This window comes from Eleginops maclovinus, chromosome 19 (genome assembly GCF_036324505.1).
Source record: "Eleginops maclovinus isolate JMC-PN-2008 ecotype Puerto Natales chromosome 19, JC_Emac_rtc_rv5, whole genome shotgun sequence".
In the NCBI taxonomy this organism is placed as follows: Eukaryota; Metazoa; Chordata; class Actinopteri; order Perciformes; family Eleginopidae; genus Eleginops; species Eleginops maclovinus.
Genome location: NC_086367.1, coordinates 7,761,573 through 7,784,365, shown reverse-complemented (window position 1 = coordinate 7,784,365; position 22,793 = coordinate 7,761,573). Strand labels below are relative to the sequence as shown.

Below are 22,793 nucleotides of genomic sequence, written 5' to 3'. Positions count from 1 at the left end.
TTATGGGGAGTCACAGTGAATTATTTACTTAAATTAAAAAACCATTGGTGAATATAATAAAATGCAGCATGGTAGGAAAAAATCATTTTAACGTTTGCATTTGCTAGTTTATTTAAGTTATGTCACAGTGGTCAAGTCAATAAGACCTACTAGGCCTATAATTTTAGCCGACATCAGTATTTAAAGGCAATTATAATACATCCATGGTAAGCTAAAAGCACTGTAACTTTTTTTTCAAAAACTAATACATATAGTTCCCGCATAAACAACAATGAACGGCTTATTTTAATAATGGAGCCAAAGAAACGGCTGGTTATTCAGAAGAATATCCAACACCAGGAACGGAAAGAAAAACTACAATTACCAGAAACACCTCCTAGGTCAACTTTCTTCCGGTTTACGGTTACCACGGGAGACGGAGTGAAGCTTTAGTACTCTGTAAGCAATGAAACTTGGAAATTGAATCGTTTATCAATGAAGATGCATACGTTATCAACTACAGTATTAGTCGGTCTTTAAGTGTGTGAGGCTACGCTTTAACGTTAAACGTCTCTGGTAGTTTGAATGCTAACTTTGTCGCGTTTGACAGGAGATAACTAGCAAAGCTAACGGTATGCTAACGTTACAGCCACTAGTTGAGGCCTCATGATGTTGCATAGCTAGGTTTAAAGAAGTTAACTCACTTTAGCAGTCTAGTTTGCTTGTTGACATTGTTAGTGTTCTAATATAACTAGGCCGTTAGCGATTAGCCGAGGTCTGCTATCACCCCAGCCATGTTTATCTACCTCAGCAAGAAGGTGAGTGTCGCCCAACCTCCTGTGCTCTGCCTACTACTTTACACTTATAAATACGTCAGTTATTACAAAGAGCTTTGGTTAACAGCTTGGATTTTCCCGTGTATTTAGATTGCTATCCCCAACAATATCCATCTGAAATGTGTCTCCTGGAACAAAGATCAAGGCTTCATTGCCTGTGGAGGAGACGATGGTCTCCTCAGGGTACTTAAGCTTGAGAGTCAGACAGGTAAGTTCATCTTGCTAACAGTCCTGGTAATGTTACGTATCTTTAATATATAACGAGTAAAACACTATATATATATATATATATATATATATATATATATATGACTTTAACGAGTAAAACACCATATATATATATATATATATATATATATATATATGACTTTAACGAGTAAAACACTATATATATATATATATATATATATGGTGTTTTACTCGTTAAAGTCATTTGTTAAGCAACATCTTCATTTATCATTGACATATCCTGCATTCATGTGTTTTATAATACATTAAAGTGAAAATCTTTGGTTTTTGGACTAATAAAACAATACATTCAAAACACTTGTATGGTATGGTCACTTTTCTAAATGTTTAGAAATGTTATAGACCCAACCATTAATCAAGAATAATAAGCAGATTCATAAATAAAGTAAACACCTGATGGTTGCAGCCTTAATTTCTGTTTTACTTGGGCTACCCGTTTTTGAATTGAGGAAGAACTCTTAGTCCTAAAGGAAAGAAACAAAGAGGCTACTATAACCACCAGGCACTAAATCAAATCCCTTGTATGTGTAAATGTACCTGGCAATAAACTTGATTCTGGATCTAAACAATTGACGTGAAATGCTTTACAGTTTATAGCTGTTGGATGTGCTGTATTAAAAAGATACAAAACATGTTGGGATCAATAAAGTACATCTTATCTTACCAATTATTTCACTAGATAAAATCCCTTTTTGTATTTTCAATAATGTTCAGACTTGTTGTGGTTTTTATAGTAATGACCATAATATTAATATTAATAAATAGATACATTCTAGCCCAAAGTCAAGATTCAAGATGTTTCAAGTGTTTATTTGTTGCTATTATATTTTGCTCTAGGATAAAATACAAGTGGTCCGGTAAAGCATTTATGTATAGTATTCCATACCTTCTGCTTTGTGTGAAAACATTTTTTCAAGGAAATCATGTTATACTCATGTGATTGAGATTTTAACAGCATCTAATAAAGCTTTTGAAAATGTCATAAGCCTGTCAGCTCTGTTCTGGTAGTAAAACTGGTGCCACCTTGTTCACTCTGTCGCTGAGTCAGATTATGTTGTTCAAAGCCACTTACAATACAGAGAAAAAATCTTAACAACTCTTTGCTGGAATTTAGCTACAAACTACTGATCCAATGCTGTAGCGCTGGTCTGTAGAGAGTATTTTTTAAACTTTCACTGATAAAATAGTTATTTTTTCTGATTTCTCTTTCCGCTTTCTGAACAGATGATGCCAAACTTAAAGGTCTTGCTGCACCCTCTAATCTGTCCATGAATCAGACTCTAGAGGGACACAGTGGTAAGTGATATTCAGTTGTCACCAAGATTAGAATTAGGGCCTCATGAAGTTTTTTTTGTGATCTGACCTACAGTTTATTTCTATTAAGTCCTGAGAAAAAGGTCATAATTCCGATTTTATTCTCAGAATTATGACTTTTTTCTCCGAACTTTTTTTAACTTGTCAGATCTGAACAATTGTTCACAATCCTCTTACGTCAAAGGCTGTGGAGAGAGCCAAATAAATATGATCTGACACTTCTCCCTCCGCAGGCGCTGTACAAGTGGTCACGTGGAACGAGCAGTATGAAAAGCTGACAACCAGTGACCAGAATGGGCTTATTATTGTATGGATGCTCTACAAAGGTGATTATTGCAATAAGATATAAAGTGCATGTTGTCATGAAATACATGTGGTATTTAAAGTAGTCTATCTTGGCCTTTCCCAAAGGTGCCTGGTATGAGGAGATGATCAACAACCGGAACAAGTCGGTGGTGAGGAGCATGAGCTGGAATGCTGACGGTCAGAAGATCTGCATCGTGTATGAAGATGGAGCAGTCATTGTCGGATCAGTAGACGGTAAATACAGATGTTACAGCTAAAAATCTGACAAACAGTCATCAATTCCAAACATTTTCCAAACAGATTTAGCGTCCAATCACTTGACAAGGTTTGCTTTGTTCACATACTGAGGGAATGCTATTAAGTGCATTAGGATAAATGCTTTTCTTTTGTTTTTGTAGGAAACAGGATTTGGGGAAAGGAGCTAAAGGGAAATCAGCTTGCTCATGTGGCATGGTCACCAGACAGCAAGATCCTCCTGTTCGGCATGGCCAACGGGGAAGTGCAAATCTATGACAATCAAGGAAACTTCATAGTGAGTGCATAAACTTCAGTAAATTAGACATTTTAGCACTAACCTATGTAGAACTACCTGGGTTTCTGACTCATAGGATGCCAATTTTCTGACCATGATGGCAGGAGCATATCTGGATGTTTAAGAAGAGTCTATCAACATACAGTATCGGAGGGTTTATTGTTGGGCAAGTCATTAGACTCACAAAATATATTTTCTTGAGTTATGTAATTGCATTACCCTAAATGTTTCCAACCATTTCCAAACCTAGAGAAATCCAAAATTATAATCAAGGTAGCATTCTTTCAAAGGTATTTTCTTCAGCGTTGTGTGCCAGAAAATGTCATCAAGTAACTTTTTATCCAGTTTTAAGACCCTTTTTTTTTTTTGGCTATATATTTAATCGGATGAAAGATAATTGTCATAGAATGTCTTGATCCCAGATAAAAGGGAAAAAGATGAGCCAATGTTAGCAGTTAGCTTGCAGCCACTCCATCTTATGTCTGCCAAACTAAATTGGAAAAACCCAGATTTCTTACTTGAGACTGCTTTACTCTGGGTTTTAAATAACTGACTCATTGTTTTGGAAAGGCAAAGATCTCTGCAGGTAATTTGTCTCTCTGTTAATACCTTCTGAATGATCAAATATTAAGGAATCCTCACAGAATGAAGCTGACTACAATAACAAACTCCTCTGATCCAGCTCTACTTCTCTACACCACCAAACGTTGCCTTTGTTATTGTTTTTATTGAGACACCAATAGTTGCAGAACATTACATATTGTGCTTTTAATATTTTAAATTACAGGCAATTATCTAAACAAAGTTCCATTACATGTTGTGTAAAGCCCCTTAGTGTAGGACTTTGGAAAGATCCTCAGCGACTCCTCGTTATATCAAAAAAGACTAGATTTGTTGGTGTATCTATTTAAAATTAATACAAAATAATAATTTAACGTTATGTTTCAGGTAAAAATGACCATCAGCTGCCTCAGCAATGCGACTGGAGCCATCAGTATAGCAGGTATCCACTGGTATGCAGGCACCGGGGGTTACGTTGAACCCGACTGTCCCTGTCTCGCGATCTGTTTTGACAATGGAAGATGTCAGATCATGCGCTACGAGAACGATGAATGTAAGTGGGAAAATCCTTCAGAGTCTGCACTATATTCTCCGGCTTACACTTCAATGACATGTTTACCAATGGTGATGAGTCTCTTCTCCTCAGACCCTGTGTGTATTGACACCCTGATGAATGTGGTGAGCATCCAGTGGAATCATTGTGGCAGTGTCCTGGCGGTGGCGGGTTCTCTCAGAGCTGCAAATCAGGACAAAGAGTTCAATGTTGTGCAGTTCTACACCCCCTTTGGAGAGGTGAGGGTGAAGACTCTATTGCCCTACTGACTCCTTACACATAACATGCAGAACAGTACAATTCAGTGTATCAGCAGTGTTCCCAACACCAAAAACTAGAAACAGTTCTTCATTCATTGATATTGTAATTCCTCGCATTACCCTATTACCCATAACCCCTAGACTGGAAATATAAAAAAACGAGGTAAAATAATTATAAATGTTGCACTTTTCTTGTTTGAACAGCATCTGAGAACCCTTAAAGTGCCCGGGAAGCAGATGACGGGAGTTGGCTGGGAGGGAGGAGGGCTGCGGATTGGCCTGGCTGTGGACTCCTACATCTACTTTGCTAACATAAGACCAGACTACAAGGTAAAGGGCAACACTTTGGCTTTTAAATCATTTCAAAGACATTTTTTAAAACATATTTTATCTTGTTAAAAAGGATTCTCATAGACAATGAGAACTTATAACAAAATACCTAATCTTGGTTTAAACGCTGGCCATTTGCCTGTGTTTTTAAATTCAGAGAAGGTGACCTTGTTTTCAATATTTCGGTGTCTAATTGACTAACTTCAATTGATAATAATAATAATAATAATAATAATAATACATTTTATTTATGGGTGCCTTTCAAAGCTCTCAAGGACACCTTACAGAGCATAATTAGGAACAAGCAACAACAAAGGTCAAACAGTAATTCCAGACTTAAAAAAAAACAAAGATTTAAAAACAACAATCAATTTAGAGCAATTATGGCACCGAGTAGGCCAGTTTAAAAAGGTTGGTTTTCAGGCAGGATTTGAAGGTTGAGAGTGAGTCCATATTGTGGATGTCTTGTGGGAGAGAGTTCCAGAGACGGGGGGCAGAGTGGCTGAAGGCTTTTGACCCCATGGTGGTCAAGCGGGCAGAAGGTACAGTGAGTTGGAAGGTAGAGGAGGATCGGAGAGCACGAAAGGGAGTGTAGGTGTGAAAGAGTTCAGAGAGATATGGAGGTGCAAGAGTGTGAAGAGCCTTGAAGGTGAGGAGCAAAATGTTAAAGATGACGCGGTATTTAACGGGGTTAAACGGAGTTCTGGTGATGATACGGGCGGCTGAGTTTTGGACCAGTTGGAGATTACGCAGAGGTTTTTGAGGAAGACCAGAGAGGATGGAGTTGCAATAATCAATACGGCATGTAACGAGGGCGTGGATGAGAATGCTGAGAGTGCTGTTGGGTGTGAGTGACGGGCGGAGACGGTTAATATTGCGAAGGTGGAAGTAGGCAGATCGAGTAATGTTGTTTATGTGAACTTCAAAAGATAGGATGCTGTCGAGGATGACACCCAGACTCTTAACTTGGGGGGAGGGGGGGACTGTGGAGTTGTCAATGGTAAGGAAGAATTTGTCAATTTTGGCCAGAGTGGACTTGGAGCCAACTAAAAGAACCCCAGTTGTATCACTGTTTAGTTTGAGAAAGTTGGATGAGAACCAGGATTTGATTTCCATTAAGCAGTGGGACAGGGTAGTGGGGGGGAGAGTGGAAGTGGGTTTGGTGGAAAAATAGTGCTTGGTGTCATCTGCGTATAACATGGAAATTGGATATTGTATTTTCTGAAGATATGGCCGAGAGGTAGGAGGTAGATCAGCGGTTCCCAAATTTTTTTTGCGGCGCACCCCCTTCTACGTCCCAACCGGGTTGACGCACCCCCCCCCCCCCCCCAAAAAAACGCAACAAAGCTTTGTTTTATCGCCATAAAGACTCATGTTTAATCATGCGCAAATAACCAGAACACGCATGACGATAACAACATCAACAAAGTTTCAATATAATGCAACAAAGAAAAATCGCAACGATCCACAACAGTAAAGATCATGGGCTCAGAAACAGAGACAATAAATAAAAACGAGGATCAATCATTTCCTGACTCCTGCTCATTTTCTTCTCTCGGACTCGTTCCTATTCTCTCCGTCTCTGTTGCCTCCAAACCCTCACTCTCTCTTGGTCCCTCTCCTCCTTCATGACTAACAACTTTGTCATGAGACGTTCCACTTGACAGTTTCCCTGATTTCAGCCAGTTAATCATATTTGAAAGAATGAATTGGCGAGTTGGCGCGCATATATCCTAGCCTACAGTGAAACGTAGAAGAAGGCAGCTGTCTTCTTCTACGTTTCTATCAAAAACTAATAAATTATAGTTTTTTGATTTAAAATAAAAGGGATTACAAAGGAAACGTGTATTGTTCCTGTTTTTTATTGTAGCCTATGGAAAAATCCCACTTAAAAAACAACACTGTAATATTTTTACACCAGACCACCATTACATGTTTCATCTCGCGCACCCCCTGGTGGCAGCTTGCGCACTTTGGGAATCCCTGAGGTAGATGATAGATAGGAGGGGGCCCAAGACAGAACCCTGAGGAACACCAGTGCTGACTGGATGGGACTGTGATTTGAAGTGTTTGAGTTGGACAAAGTGAGTACGGCCGGAGAGGAAAGATGATGTTTGGGACAATTCTCCAACCGCAATATACGACAATTGAAAGTGTTTCTTTTTTCAGTACTGACAGGCACAGATTGTTTGATTATCTTTATTGAGTTCTTTTAACATATTTTCCACAATTACTGACATTCACAAATACAGACATGGACAATAATGGAATGACACATGCACAAGTCAAACGGGTATTCATTTATTATATATAAAATTCCGTAAATTACTGGCTCAGATTGTCATTCTAAATGTCGGAAACATTATTGAAAGGACCATACAGCGAAACAAAATGTTTTTCTTCACCTTTTAATAAATACAGTCTGTTATTACTTCTTGGATAACTCTCAAAGACTTTGAATATCATTTGGCAAACAAGTCACAGATTGGATCAGGTGAAAGTTGAAGTGACCTTTATTCCTCTGTAGGATAGGGTAATATTGTCTGAAACATATCATAACAAACTGAGCCTTTCTGTGGCTAAAACAGCTCTTCTATTGGGCGTACATTGACTATGGATTTTCTCTTTATACATGTAGATTGTATACATTACTACAACAGCAGCTTGCTTGTAGGATCTGTCACAAAGCTTTTCCTTTTAATTGAATTCCTTTGTTGTCATTATACAGGTATAACGACATTTAAAAATCAATCCTGCCAGTATTCTTTCTATTCTCATTGAAATTGCTATGTTGAGTATTCTTTTTTTTAAATAAATAAAAAATGTGTCATAGTAGAGTAATGATATTATCCTGTTAAAGCTAAGGGTTAGCATTGATAATATAACACCATGCTTCCACATTTTGAATAAGAAGCATAGGTTATAACTTCACTTCCTGGAAAAACTAATAAATGGGGAAATCACTACTACTGTACACCTCCAAATGACTAATTCTGACAGCAGGATTGTTTGAAGGAACATTTCTTTGATCAAATCTCTTTCCTATTTCTCACCTCTTGCACTATGTCTCTTACAGTGGGGCTACTGTTGCAGCACAGTGGTGTATGCTTACACAAAGCCAGAGCGGCAAGAGTACTGTGTGGTGTTCTGGGACACCAAAAACAACGAGAAGTTTGTAAAATATGTCAAAAGCTTGATGTCCATCACAACGTCCGGGGACTTCTGCATCCTCGCCAGCAAAGCGGATGACACCCAGCCTCAGGTAAAGACCGGAAAAAATGACCTTTTATGAACTTGAAAACATTGAAGGTTGGTTGATACACTAGTAGAGTGCTGTATGGACCAGACAAGCCTACCCATTGCTTCTGACACATCTGTTTTATCTGTGGCAGTAAGGATCACACATGTTTTCTGATTTGCTGCCTCACAGGAGGATGCTGACTTAGAGTCTGGGAGTCATGCCAGGGTAATAAAATAATACCACACATTCTTTTCATTTGGTAAAGAATCATAAATGTACCTGTAGAATAACATCAAAATACTTGTCCTCTGTTTTTCAGTACGTCCTGATTCTGTGCAACTCCATTGGGACTCCACTGGACTCAAAATACATCGACATTGGTGAGTTCCTAAGTAAAGATGAAAATATTTGTAACATTTTCTCTGTATATAATGCAATATAATCCTAAAATGTGGTTTAATGGGCTTTTAGCAATTACATTTTTGATCATTATGTATTATAATTCCCATAGTTGTCTTACATTAAATTATATTCTCAAAATTCATTATAATTACTAGAATAAATCATTTTTATATGTAAACAAGGTCCTCTTAGGGTCATTGTTTGCTTTAGTAAAGCGATAACTTATTAGTAAATATATTTAAAAAGAACATATTAAAATGCTCTAAAATAGAAATACATAAATAAATAAACTAAACTAAGAGAAAGCATAATGAATACTTATGAGTTTAGTTTATTTTATGGTTTCATGGACAGTTCATGTTATTGTACTGTAACAAAAGCAGTAAATGGGGCAGCTTTAACCAACATGGCGTATTTCCAGCTGTTGTCCCCAGCCAGATGATAATAGAGACCCTAAAAGCACAATAAATCACAAGCATTAAATAAGAAAGACAAGAAGATAGAGGACATGCATAAAAGAGAACAGTCAAATGCAATTCTATTCATATAATAATGCATAAGATGTATATAGCGCTTTTCCTAATGCTCAAAGACACTTAAATAAATATATGTATATATACAGAAAGAAGGACTTATAATAATCTCCTTATGGGATGGCAGTGGGTTGATCAAAGTCCGTATTTACCATCGGCTGGTGTATTGCTTCAATGTGAGACATCACACCCTGCGTACAGAGAAATGGTGCGTGGTGTTCTTCCACCTGCCGCCCACAGATGCATTTTTCATGGGCCTACAATACCCTATAGCAAACAGACAGTTACTTTATGGCTTCAAAATATTTAGCATTCTGTCTCTGCTTTACGTGGCCCAATGTTTGTTGAGTAGCGACCGTCAAGAGCGTACAAAGTCTGCAGATTTGAATGGTTCAGTGGTTCTGAGTGGGTTTCACCTTGGTAAATAATAGGACCCTGAGTTCAGTGTCTGTCTTCTGGAGACGTCTCCTCATTTGCCCTCATAATTGCTAGTCAAAGGGAATCTGACTGTATTTATCCATAAAATATGCAGAGTTGTTCCTCGTTAAAAACTTACAGAAAATAAAGATTTACATTGATTTGTTTGAATGCAGTTTGGTACAAATAACTGCAAAACAATTATTCTATTTTTTGTTCAATTTAGCCATTCAAGTTATTATTATTATTATTATTATTGTTATTATTATTATTGTTATTATTATTATTATTATTATTATGAATCTTTTCTTTTTGTATACATTTTGTTTTCAAAACATTTTGTATTCTATTATTCCCACATGTATTCTCATAATATATTGGAGTATTTTGGAAACCATTTTACTTACACTTATGTCTATATTTCTAATACTTTTGTATATGTTTTTTACAGTATTTTCATCAACTGTAATGTAACCCAACTTTTCCCAGTGTTGTCAATAAAGTGTTTTTGATTCTGAAATGAAATGTGCATACCTTATTGCTATTATATATAATGAAGCAGAATGGTCTGACAAAAACTAAAAACTCTGTTTATTGATTTCTACATTCATTCTTCTAACTGTCTGTCTCCTGTCTCCTTCAGATCCATTATTCGTCACAATGACCAAGACTCATGTGATCGCTGCCTCCAAAGAGGCTTTCTACCTGTGGCAGTACCGAGTGGCAAAGAAACTGACCGCCCTTGAGATCAACCAGGTGACACGAACCAAGAAGGAGGGGAGAGAGAGGTGAGCTGCTTGACATTTACTATTCAACAGAGCTCAGTCCAAGCCTGATGTAATGAGACGTGAATTTAATAAAACCAAGTAGTGGATAGGAACCAAATAGAAGGCTGATATCTAGATTTCACAATGAAGTTTCTGTTACCCTGATCCCAATCCAAGGAGCATCTACCGTTATCTATTCCCTATGTAAAATTTGATTTGTCCTGTTAATATAGTTTTACAGAGGACTAGACTGTGCATTAGATTCAACAAAGTTTCAAATGAATAGTATTTCAGGTTCAGAATACTTTATTGCCATTCAATTTACATATAATGTGAATTTGTCTTTGGCACTGGCAAATAAAACCACTCTTACCATACACAGAAGCACTCATTAAAATATCAGTTTTATCTAAATAAATAATTTACTAAAAGAATATAAATGAAGAGATGGTGTTGGTGGCAGAATCTCCTAAGAAGGATCCTTGAGGCTTGGAAAGGTTGGCTCAAGTTTGAGTCAAGGTGTGTGTTTGTATGTGTGTTGGAGGGGGCGCTTATTTAAACAGGCTGTTATTTAGGATGTACATTTTTATATTCTTATCACAATTCAATTAAGTGGGTAATTGGTTCACAATGGATTTTTTAAAATAAAATAACCAACCCAAATGTAACACTTTAAAGTCACTTTTAATATTTATTGGTATTTTTATTTTTATGTTATCTTTTTTGCAACATCCAGTCTTCGCATCAACATCATTTTTTAAATTTAAGTTACCATATAACGAGCTGATGACAGGTATTTCCAAATTAACCATTTAACATTTCTGGCACAGGGTTTAATCCACATAAAAGGCTAGACCTCTTTCAGCAGACTTTGTGGGAAAGAAATAAGGGCAAAACAGCATCACTAAATAAAAAATGACCCCCAATGCTAGTCTATGAGATGTATCTGGACGTCCGTACCAACATTATAACGTGCAGTCCTCAAAATGCAGATTGTGAAAAGTTACAGGGAGGCAAGATAACCATGAGGCCAGATTCTGTGGATGACACCTTGGGTTTGTTGGCTCACTGTTTCCGAGTAGGGTTGTGACCTTTGATTCAGATGAATGTAAAGGATTCATTCGTCTGAATCAAATGCCACTGAGGTTCCAGACAGCCTGGGTGTGACATAGTGTTCTGCCAGAGCTGTACTAGCACCTGGACAACAGTTCACCTCGGAGCACAGGGCAACCGTTTGTCCATCTGTCTGACTCATCCTCATTTGTTCTCACTCTGTGTCTTCTCCAGGGTTTACCACATTGACAGCAATCCTTCAGGAGCCAGTGAGGGCAGTCCAGATTTTGCAAAAGCTTTCACAGTAAGGAAGGTTTATTTTTTTCAAGTTGCACAGGTTTAGTTACATCCAGGTTGTAGCACAAAAGCAACAAAAACGGAAAAAGAAATTAGAGCCAGCAAGCCGAACGCAAACACAGAGACCTCTAGTGGAAGGGAGTGGTAACAAGATCTCGCCAAAAGATATATGTTTTCTTTATTCTGTGGAAGAAAAGTCCAGAGTTCAGAGGAAAAACAATTCACATTTTGGAGGGGGAAAAAAGTCTAAATTCGAAGGGGAAAAAAATCACATCCAAGTCAAAATTAGTAGAACAATTCTGATGTTAATCTCTCAGAATTCTGCTTTCTTTCCACAGCATTATGACTTTATTACTCAACATTTCTTCTTATATTTGGTCATTTCCCAAAAAGAATTATGCACGTGGCATGAATCCGCTTTCGTACATTTGAATGTTAATTTCTTTGAACGTTTTGGGATGTAAATGATTCACGTTTGAAAACAAAAAGTAATAGTTAATATTATTAGCTCACAAAAGAATCATTTCCATAAGAATGAAGCTTGTTTCTGTTTTGTTTCAGGCGACTCGCGACCCCATTTGTTCTATTACAGCAACAGATAAGACCCTGATTGTGGTATGTACATCTTTGTTTTGATTGTAAAATGTTTAAATAATGCTATAAAAATAGATAAAATGAGTGTTTGTGTGTACGTTTGTTTACAGGGCCGTGAGTCTGGCACCATCCACAGATACAGCCTCCCAAATGTTGTTCTCCTCCACAAATACACCTTGAACAACAGAGCCTACTACCTGTCTTTGAACTGCAACTCCAGGCAAGCATCGAATGGTTTTATGCAGATTAAACTTGTTGCTCTACATACATAGTATCTTATCCAGCAGGTTTTCATTATTATTCTCTGCAGTCGTCTGGCCATTATCGACATTGCAGGCGTTCTGACCCTGTTGGACCTGGAGGTTCGTTCCTCCGGGGAAGACAGCATGGGAAACCAGGCTTCCGCAGGAGACCCGTCCAAGTTTGAGCGTAAGGATGTTTGGGACATGAAGTGGGCCAAAGATAATCCTGATCTGTTTGCTATGATGGAGAAGACCAGGATGTACGTCTTCAGGAACCTAGACCCAGAGGTGTGTACTCCGGTGTTTGTGTTTTGGTCAGCTGGGGTGGCCCTTTTACTCTAATTTCAGGCTCATGTTTCTGCTTTGTGTCTCTAGTGTGACAGGTTAAAAAGCTTTAATGTTCAAAAAGCTCTTTATTTTTCTCATACTGCCTGTGCTGCAGCACCTCTTTTCACCCAGCCTGCTCTGATTGGTTAGCTGACCAGCTCCATTTTGATTGGTCAGCCGTTTAGAGATGACCCTTAGCCTAGCTCCTAAAATGCTCGCCAATAGAAGTGCAAGCGTTACATAGCGATGTAATTATTATACGGAAGTAAACAAAGGAGTCCAATGGAGGTGTTTCAGGCGGGGGGGGAGTCTCTGGAGGGAACCCAGGCATTTTAGCTTTTGCGGACCATTTACATGCACAAAAACCTATATAATACACTACAGGAAAGAGAAAACCCCAAAAGCTAAATAAGGCCTCTTTAATAAACAGATAGCAACTTTTGCCGTCATGTATTGTATTTCTAAAATAAAACAGGAACCCATCCAAACATCTGGATACATCTGCAAATTTGAAGACCTGGAGATCAAATCGGTCCTGCTGGATGAGATCATGAAGGTGAATATAATCAAGATATTTTCTCTCATAGTATGTGACTTTCTTCTCTTTTTTGCCTCTTAACGCAGGTGGATTTAAAATGTGTCTTCCTTATTGTTGACTTGTGTTGATGCCCCCGATGAATGATGAACACATTAAACTAAGTTGTGGGATTTTGCTCCACAGGATCCAGAGAGACCTAACAAAGACAACATCATTAACTTTGAAATCCGCTCCCTGAGGGACAGCCGTGCCTTGATAGAGAAAGTTGGGATTGAAGATGCCTCGCAGTTCATTGAAGACAATCCTCACCCAAGACTCTGGTAAAGGAAAACTTTCATTTCATAATTTCTTCATCACTTAAAATATAAAGTGCATTAAAATGTTTGGCTATCAACACATCTGAATTTAAAAAAGAAGAAAACAAGTTGGAAATGAGGCGATGGTGCATTAAATCAATGAGTATTGATTATCTGATGTCTCCCCTAAAAGAGTTAAAATATTGAGTTTTAATGCACACCCCTGATGTGTGTAGGGGTGTGCGTTGCCATTTGGCAGAAACCTGGTGTCCTTTAAATGCAATTTAAGGGTTCTGAACATGGAAAAAGTGATAAGAAGCAACACATTTCATTCTTTAAAGCTATTCCTCAATTGAGTGTTCAAAAGACATGTGAACTGTGTTGTCAGGTCAGGTTAGCACCCATTTCCTGTGAGCGTATAATCTGTGCGGTTGTGGGAGGATTAATGCAGAGTATAGGAGCTTTATGGTAAGTCTTTTGAAGCAGTGTGACTCTGGAGCTCATGTGTTTTTCTGGCTATTGAGTCAATTCTTGCATTTCCCTCAAACTCTGGCCACATCAAAGTTGGTCATTTCCAGTCTGGGACTTAAATGTACAGTTGAAATGTTTGAAAATAGGGTTATATGAGGTACTTGCCCATATATGGCACGCCCAAAACATTGGAGAAGCAGATGGAAATAAAAATACACACAATAAACTAGAGACAGTGATGGGCCAGCATGTTCTGTGAGTCTGGTGTCTGATCAGGAGCAGATAAGAGCGTTACCGGCATTAACATGAGCTGCTTTTGTTTTAGTTCTTTGTGGATTTTCTCTGCTGTCCCTGTGCAAATCTGTACTTTACTTAACTTCTGTTCCTTAACCCCAGTCTGTCACACCAAACTGGGAGCATGCCCTGTATATACTAACTATGGATACACACATCATACAGCCCTACTTAAAGAACTCCTCTCATTGAAATGTAATCATAGAATCGAATTGATACAGTTCCACTGATTACAGACAAACACACAGATTTGGGTTTACAATGACCCTCTCCACCCTCCCTCTGCCATGAACCTTCCAGGCGTCTCCTGGCAGAGGCGGCCCTCCAGAAGCTGGATCTGAAGACGGCCGAACAGGCCTTCGTCCGCTGCAAAGACTTCCAGGGCATTGAGTTCGTCAAACGGCTGGGCAACCTGCAGAGCGAGCCCATGAAACAGGCCGAGGTGGCGGCTTACTTCAGCAGGTTCGAGGAAGCTGAGCGGATGTATCTGGATATGGATCGCAGGTACATTTTGACATGTTTTGTTTACCCACAACGTAGCAGCTTTGCATTACAAAATACAGAAGTGTGTGTTGTCTATTTTTTTAAACCAGCTCCCCCCAAAAAAACATAGCTCTACAAAGTAAATAGCATATAGAACATAGTAATAGTACTAATTAAAAAATAATAAAATAAAGAGCAGAAATAAAGCACAAAAAACTCAAACCTAAATAATGATTATAATTAATAAACAACAGTACAGACAAAATAAGAATAATTAAACAACAATAAACTACATAAATATATATTTTCAAACATACACCAGCAACATATAACTTTACATAACCTAAATGCAAACAATGGCACCAAAAAAGGTAGGTGGTTTGGTTTAAAAAAGAATCACTTATGGATGAGAAGACTTATAAATGTGGTTCATGTTGGCTTTCACTTTTAAAGTGTCCCAAAACTTGTTTCCTAATGATTGATCGTGGTGTTTTCTGTCTTGTAGGGACCTCGCTATCAGCCTGAGGATGAAGCTGGGAGACTGGTTCCGGGTTCTCCAGCTGCTCAAATCCGGCTCTGGGGACTGTGATGACGCTCTGCTGGAACAGGCGTACAATGCCATCGGCGATTACTTTGCTGACAGACAGAAGTGGTACGTAACTGAGTTTTCCCCTGGTCGTTTGATTAACTAATGAATATTTTCATTGCACCTTCACATTTAACCAAAGAGACAATGCTTGCTCTCCCTTGTACAGTGGGGCAAAAACGTATTTAGTCAGCCACCAATTGTGCAAGTTCTCCCATTTAAAAAGATGAGAGAGGCCTGTAATTTTCATCATAGGTATACCTCAACTATGAGAGACAGAATGGGAAAAACAAATCCAGGAAATCACATTGTAGGATTTTTAAAGAATTTATTTTCAAATGATTGTGGAAAATAAGTATTTGGTCAATAACAAAAGTTCATCTCAATACTTTGTTATATACCCTTTGTTGGCAATGACAGAGGTGAAACGTTTTCTGTAAGTCTTCACAAGGTTTTCACACACTGTTGCTGGTATTTTGGCCCATTCCTCCATGCAGATCTCCTCTACAGCAGTGATGTTTTGGGGCTGTCGCTGGGCAACACAGACTTTCAACTCCCTCCAAAGATTTTCTATGGGGTTGAGATCTGGAGACTGGCTAGGCCACTCCAGGACCTTGAAATGCTTCTTACGAAGCCACTCCTTCGTTGCCCTGGCGGTGTGTTTGGGATCATTGTCATGCTGAAAGACCCAGCCACGCTTCATCTTCAGTGCCCTTGCTGATGGAAGGAGGTTTTCACTCAAAATCTCACGACACAGGGCCCCATTCATTCTTTCCTTTACACGGATCAGTCGTCCTGGTCCCTTTGCAGAAAAACAGCCCCAAAGCATGATGTTTCCACCCCCATGCTTCACAGTAGGTATGGTGTTCTTTGGATGCAACTCTGCATTCTTTCTCCTCCAAACACGACGAGTTGAGTTTTGACCAAAAAGTTCTATTTTGGTTTCATCTGACCATATGACATTCTCCCAATCCTCTTCTGGATCATCCAAATGCCCTCTAGCAAACTTCAGACGGGCCTGGACATGTACTGGCTTAAGCAGGGGGACACGTCTGGAACTGCAGGATTTAAGTCCCTGGCGGCATAGTGTGTTACTGATGGTAGCCTCTGTTACTTTGGTCCCAGCTCTCTGCAGGTCATTCACTAGGTCCCCCCGTGTGATTCTGGGATTTTTGCTCACCGTTCTTGTGGTCATTTTGACCCCACGGGGTGAGATCTTGCGTGGAGCCCCAGATTGAGGGAGATTAGCAGTGGTCTTGTATGTCTTCCATTTTCTAATAATTGCTCCCACAGTTGATTTCTTCACACCAAGCTGCTTACCTATTGCAGATTCAGTTTTCCCAGCCTGGTGCAGGTCTACAATTTTGTCTCTGGTCTCCTTTGACAGCTCTTTGGTCTTGGCCATAGTGGAGTTTGGAGTATGACTGTTTGAGGTTGTGGACAGGTGTCTTTCATACTGATAACGAGTTCAAAAAGGTGCCATTAATACAGGTAACGAGTGGAGGACAGAGGAGCCTCTTAAAGAAGAAGTTACAGGTCTGTGAGAGCCAGAAATCTTGCTTGTTTGTAGGTGACCAAATACTTATTGTACCGAGGAATTTACCAATGAATTCATTAAAAATCAGACAATGTGATTTCCTGGATTTTTTTTTCTCATTCTGTCTCTCATAGTTGAAGTGTACCTATGATAAAAATTACAGGCCTCTCTCATCTTTTTAAATGGGAGAACTTGCACAATTGGTGGCTGACTAAATACTTTTTTGCCCCACTGTACATGTTTTATGTGCCATAGAGCTATGAATGTACACATCATGCATATATAAACACTCATATTTCAATTATGAGACGATATTAGTACCATGCAGTATATTTACTATATCTCAGGCATCTACAAATGCAGGTAAGTGCCTATAACAAGATTGCGCCCTTAAATGATAGCTTAACATTCATTAAATTCATCCTGCTCTCTTTGAATTATTGATACATACCATAATCAATCATGAGTTCAGTGTAGGTGACGGAGGAATGCAATCTGATGTTCAACCTCAGATAATAAAGGCTTCAGCAGTGGGAGATCAGGTGGATATCTTAACAAATCACAGATACAGGTTTCCCAAATCTGATGTCAATCCTTAAATGAAATGTACATTAAAGGCTGTTGAACACGTTGTTTTCAGTGATCGTAATGTTCTGTTAAAGGTTTCGGTTGTATTGTCTTAATACTTGTTCTTGATGCTGTTACAAAAGGAGCTGATGTGATGTAAGAAACATTTATGACTTAATCTGACAATATCCTATCGTATTGCAATATCCTTCTGTTTCTCAGTGTGTTTGCTTACTGAGACGTAGGAACAAAAAGAGAGAATATTGTACTTAAAAGACTGCAAAAGACTGAAGTCTCATTTAAGACCGTGGGTCCCTATCACTTACAATGAAACCACATAAGTAGTCTTCCAGCCAGGATGTACAGTAAGAATAACTACAGGAACCATTATCATTATCAGTGTTGTTTAGCCATGTGAGTATGAATTAAAGGAAAGTGCCTCACTGTAAATCACGTTTTTCTTCAAGGGTCAACGCGGTGCAGTACTACCTTCAGGGTCGTAACCAGGAGAGGCTGGCAGAGTGCTACTACATGTTGGAGGACTATCCCGGCCTTGAGAAGCTGACCTCTCTGCTGCCAGAGAACCACAAACTATTACCGGTGAGCCAAAAAAATTCAAATCCGACCCTAAATAAATCTTCGAAATCTTCTTCGGGCTTTATTACTTACAATTTTCCAGACATCAATGGCTCTTCTATCATCCCCTTTAGGAAATCGGACAGATGTTTGCCACTGTGGGCATGTGTGAACAGGCTGTGAAGGCTTATCTGAAGTGCAGCCAGCCCAAAGCTGCCGTGGACACCTGCGTCCATCTGAACCAGGTGAGAATCAGACAGAGATCCTGCGGCGCCACAGCTTCTGAGGGACACCCTGAACACATAAAGCATTCCCGGAGCGGAGTGACACACGCTTTGTACCGTAACAGTCACCGTGGCACCCGCTGTCCTCCCTCTGCCATCCTCTTCCCCAGAGATATTTAGCCAGGAAGTGTGAACGCTGCTCTCTGGCTTTGCTCTCCCAATGTCAAGTTTCACACCTGACTCAAGATGGTTGTTTAACTGTCCTCTGCTCAGGTTTGGACGCCGCAGGACCCTGATGCTGGTGTTCTTTTTTTAATGACCGGGTCGTTACGCGGCTACCTTCTTAACGAACCAACGACTAGACTCACAATTATGATTTAACAAAGATCGTATTGCTTCTGCTTAGAAAAAGTAGTCCGTTCCACTGCGTACCAACATAACAATAAATATTGAAAAAGTAATCCGCTCTGTTTTTTCAAAACAATGTTTTATTTGGCCACCAATTACGTTAAATTGACCGAGTTTGTCTGCAGATGGATTTGGCTGAACATGATACCTTGATCAGAGCGTCCTCCTTAGCAATGGTCTGCTGGCTTAAAAGAGCAGACTGCAGACAATTCGCAATTGACCAATCAGCCTCGAGTACTCAACTAATTATCTTTCTCATTCTGAGTTAATGCTGTGCTTTTGAAAATGAAATGAAATAGGCTGTCACTATTCATTGACTCCTGTTGGTTTAACCCCTAGAATGTCTGAAAAATACAGTACTAACTTATTTTAGCAAGATTTGAGAATCCAGAAAGTGTTTTTTGTTGTAAAAACAGATTTTCGCTTCCGCAGCACTGACTTCTATACTCTAGCTAAAAGGAAAAGTAATGGTTTTTGTGATTTAGTTTTTGAATGATCGTGTTGATTTCTTTCAGTGGAACAAGGCAGTGGAACTGGCCAGGACTCACAACATGAAGGAGATCAAATCTCTTCTCTCCAAGTATGCCTCACATCTTCTGGAGAAGAATAAGACTTTAGAGGTGGTGGAGCTCTATCGGAAAGCCCACTATTTCCTCGATGCAGCCAAACTCATGTTTAAGGTAGGCTCTTGTTTTTAGGTTCTTTCAAGTAGCTTCATTTTCAAATAAACTCAAAGATTTGTACAGACCATCATTCGATGTAGAAGTGAAAACTGTATTACATGTACACAAGCCACTATTGTCTGTGATTTACCTCAAGTAAACACTTGATGTGCCTCTTCTGGGATACTTTCCCTCATACTAACAGAGTAGGAGTTGGACATTGTCCGTGTGTTACCATGGAAACATAGAATGTTGAGAGTAACTGTTTACAACTGTTTTCCTGTTAAACCTTCAGCTGTGTTAATAAACCACACTCACGTTGTCTAGTCCTCAGTTTTGAGTTGTTCGTCTATGTTTTCTCACAACTTCTACAGCTCCGGGAAAAAATGGAAGGGACCACTCCAAATGTTTCTTAAAACTTCATCTCTACATGTGTATGGCAGCTTTCCAGTGTCTGTTGAATTTCAAGACAGAGAAACATTTCAGTAGTTTAAAGAATACAAAAAATCTAATCATTTAACTCAAATGCTGAAGTGGTCTCTTAATTTTTTCCGCGGCTGTATGTACTGTAAATACCTTGGGGAACCGAGGAACAAAGTGTCTTACAATTTCTGTTTTTGTGATTTCCTACCTATTTAGGTTTGAAAAAGATCTTTCAATTTCAACTTCTTTTTTTTTTTTCAATTTAATTGTAGAGGACGTCCAGACTATTTCAGTGTGAAAAGACAGCTAAAATGAACAGATAAACTACGTAACATATGATGCTTATAGAGTGATATTAATACAAGAATACATTCACCTTTATAAAAAGATACAAGCAGCTGCGTATGTGTATATTGCTAATGAATTTGATTTAATCTGACTTTGTTGCTACTGTCACAGGTAGCAGATGAGGAGGCGAAGAAAGGGACGCGGCCTCTGCGGGTGAAGAAGCTCTACGTGCTCGCAGCGCATCTTGTGGAGAGTTACCACGAGCAGGTGAAGACGTCCCAGCAGAGCAAAGCCAAAGGGAAGAAGTCTGAGGTAATCTATTACTACTGATACATATATTCTACAAATAGATATGTTGTCTATTTTTCTTGTAATAAAAGCTTTGAAAAATCGTATTTAGGCAACAACTGCACTTGCTGGGTTGCTTGAGGAAGATGCCTCCTCTTCAGATAACCGTATCGTGGACAATGCGTGGCGTGGAGCGGAGGCCTACCACTTCTTCCTGCTCGCTCAGCGGCAGCTGTATGACGGCTACTTGCCCAACGCCATGACCACAGGTACCAAAAATAAATAGTACTTCTTGCGATTTTAATTTTGCACTTGTTGGTTAATTGTGAAACTCTTAAACTTCACTTTGGGAATGAAAGGGATTACATATAACAGCCATAAACCTGTGTCTGATTCTTATTATACGATTTGATTTGGAGTTCAATCTCTATTTCTCCATGTTTGAAGCCCTCCATCTGCGTGAGTATGAGGACATCATCCCAGCGGTGGAGATCTACTGTCTGCTGGCCATTTGCTGCACAGCCAACAGGTGCTTCGGACAATGCTCGCAGGCCTTCATCAAGCTGGAGTCCCTGGAGTGCCTGAGCCCCGAACAGCGGCAGCAGTATGAGGATCTGGCCCTGGAGATCTTCACCAAGCACAACAGCAGCAGCACGGAGCTGTTTCCATCCTCCGAGGGGTGAGGCACCATGTCAACGTCTTTCTTATTCTTTTTAAAATTCTTATTGTTAATATGCAAAATGTAATAATGTTCTTTTTTGTTTATTATCTAGAAGTGCCCATTATTAGTTTGATTCCTCATGTTTATATCATTATTGCATTTGTATTTTTGGGGACTTTTATTCTGTTTTGTTTTATCATTTATAGCACATTTTTACTTTAGCTTCTTATGTTTACATAAACATTTATTTCGTTGTATTACATTTTCCTCTTACTTCTTATGTTAATATACATTTTCTAATTGTATTTCTTTATTTTATTGCACTTTTTACTCTAGCTTATTTTATGTATATAAATATTTGTAATCTATTTTTCTATTGTATTGTTCAGTTTTTATTAGACCTTTTACTTTAACTTCTTATGCTTTTTTTATTTTATCTTTGATTACAGACTTAAATTGTGTTGGAAAGGCTACAGTTAAAAAGGTTTTTTCATGCAGAGAAATTGAGACGTCTCTGGGACAGAAGAAGCCAAGGACCACATTCAGGATTGCCAAAAATACACCTATGAATAATTAAGAGCCTAAATAGAACCACTTTGGCCTTTGCACATTCATTTGCCGCTAAATAGTCTGCCATTAAACAACAACGTTGGACAATCCCTAAAAGCACTTAAGGTTTAAAAGAGCTTTTTGTCTTCCTTGAGCCTCTTTACTGACTTCTCTTTGCCTCACAGTCATTTCTGACTCAATCAATTTTTCCCTCTTTCAGGGCGGATGGAAAATTACCCACATGCATTGTGACGGGCCTCCCGATCCAGGAGTACCAGTTCTGGATGTGCAGTGTGTGTAAACACTGCGCTCAAGGGCAGGAGATATCCAAATATAACTGCTGCCCCCTGTGTCACAGTGCTATAGCGTAAAGCTCCAACCCAGGAGAAAAAGCATTGTAATGTAGCCTGCACAGAAGAAACTGTGTATTTGAGGGAGCGCACATGAACCAGGTTATTTACTTCTTCTAATAGCTTCATTTTGAAAGTGACACATGTTCACAGTTAAAGCAGAGCAAAATATGTTTTATGTTTTTATAATCCACTTACATGTATTTCTTCTGTCTTAAATTATACAAAATACTTGTATGAACAAAACTCATTTGTTACCTTTTTTATATGAAAGTTTATTGAATAAAATTTCACATTCAAAGTCAGAATGTTTTTTGTATTTCATTTTGGTCCCCTTTTTTATGTCATGTTGCATTCTTGATCACTGTACATGTTGTACATGACTTTCAAACAAGTGAAACTAACTAGTCCGTTTGGCAACTAGTTAAGAATACTTGAACTAGTTTTACTGCTTTAAGTGGGATAAGCCCTGCATTCTTCAGAGGTCAGCATGAGCAATGAGCACATGGTTTAAAAGGAAACTCCACTTTTGTTGTGGTTTTAACATATTGGTTTATGATAGGATTTAATTTGCCAATGGGCAAGTTTTTAGTCCTACATTGCTTTCTTGAGACTTGAATGTTTGCGTGAATTTGAATGTTTTTTAAAAGATTCGACCCCGCCATTGATTGCATGGTAAGGGACGCCCTGATTTATTGACTGATTTATTTTCCATGTTGGCGGCCATCAGCCCATAAGCATAGAAGGTGACATTCAGTGATGGCAGGGGCTGATTTTTATCTTGTATACATTTTGTCCT

At 38.8% G+C, this 22,793-nt stretch overlaps 1 protein-coding gene across 2 annotated transcripts; it reads left to right on the top strand.

Moving 5' to 3' along the window:
• Positions 1-412: 412 nt before the first annotated feature.
• Positions 413-22,213, top strand: wdr35 (WD repeat domain 35). 2 transcript variants are annotated; one of them, XM_063909051.1, is made up of 28 exons: positions 413-797; positions 906-1,023; positions 2,289-2,360; positions 2,612-2,704; positions 2,790-2,918; positions 3,083-3,216; positions 4,165-4,330; positions 4,424-4,569; positions 4,795-4,920; positions 7,997-8,182; positions 8,351-8,386; positions 8,481-8,541; positions 10,157-10,301; positions 11,568-11,637; positions 12,192-12,245; positions 12,335-12,444; positions 12,535-12,754; positions 13,269-13,349; positions 13,515-13,651; positions 14,693-14,896; positions 15,381-15,527; positions 18,033-18,165; positions 18,276-18,386; positions 19,289-19,453; positions 20,318-20,458; positions 20,547-20,703; positions 20,882-21,113; positions 21,865-22,213. In XM_063909051.1, exons 1-28 carry the CDS (start codon positions 774-776, stop codon positions 22,013-22,015), a joined length of 3,549 nt encoding a protein of 1,182 aa, XP_063765121.1. In that variant the 5' UTR covers positions 413-773; the 3' UTR covers positions 22,016-22,213. The 2 variants fall into 2 exon arrangements, 1 of the variants encoding a protein (XP_063765121.1); XR_010168066.1 differs by lacking the exon at positions 21,865-22,213 and having other exon boundaries at positions 20,527-20,703; positions 20,882-20,940.
• The last annotated feature ends 580 nt before the right edge of the window (positions 22,214-22,793 follow it).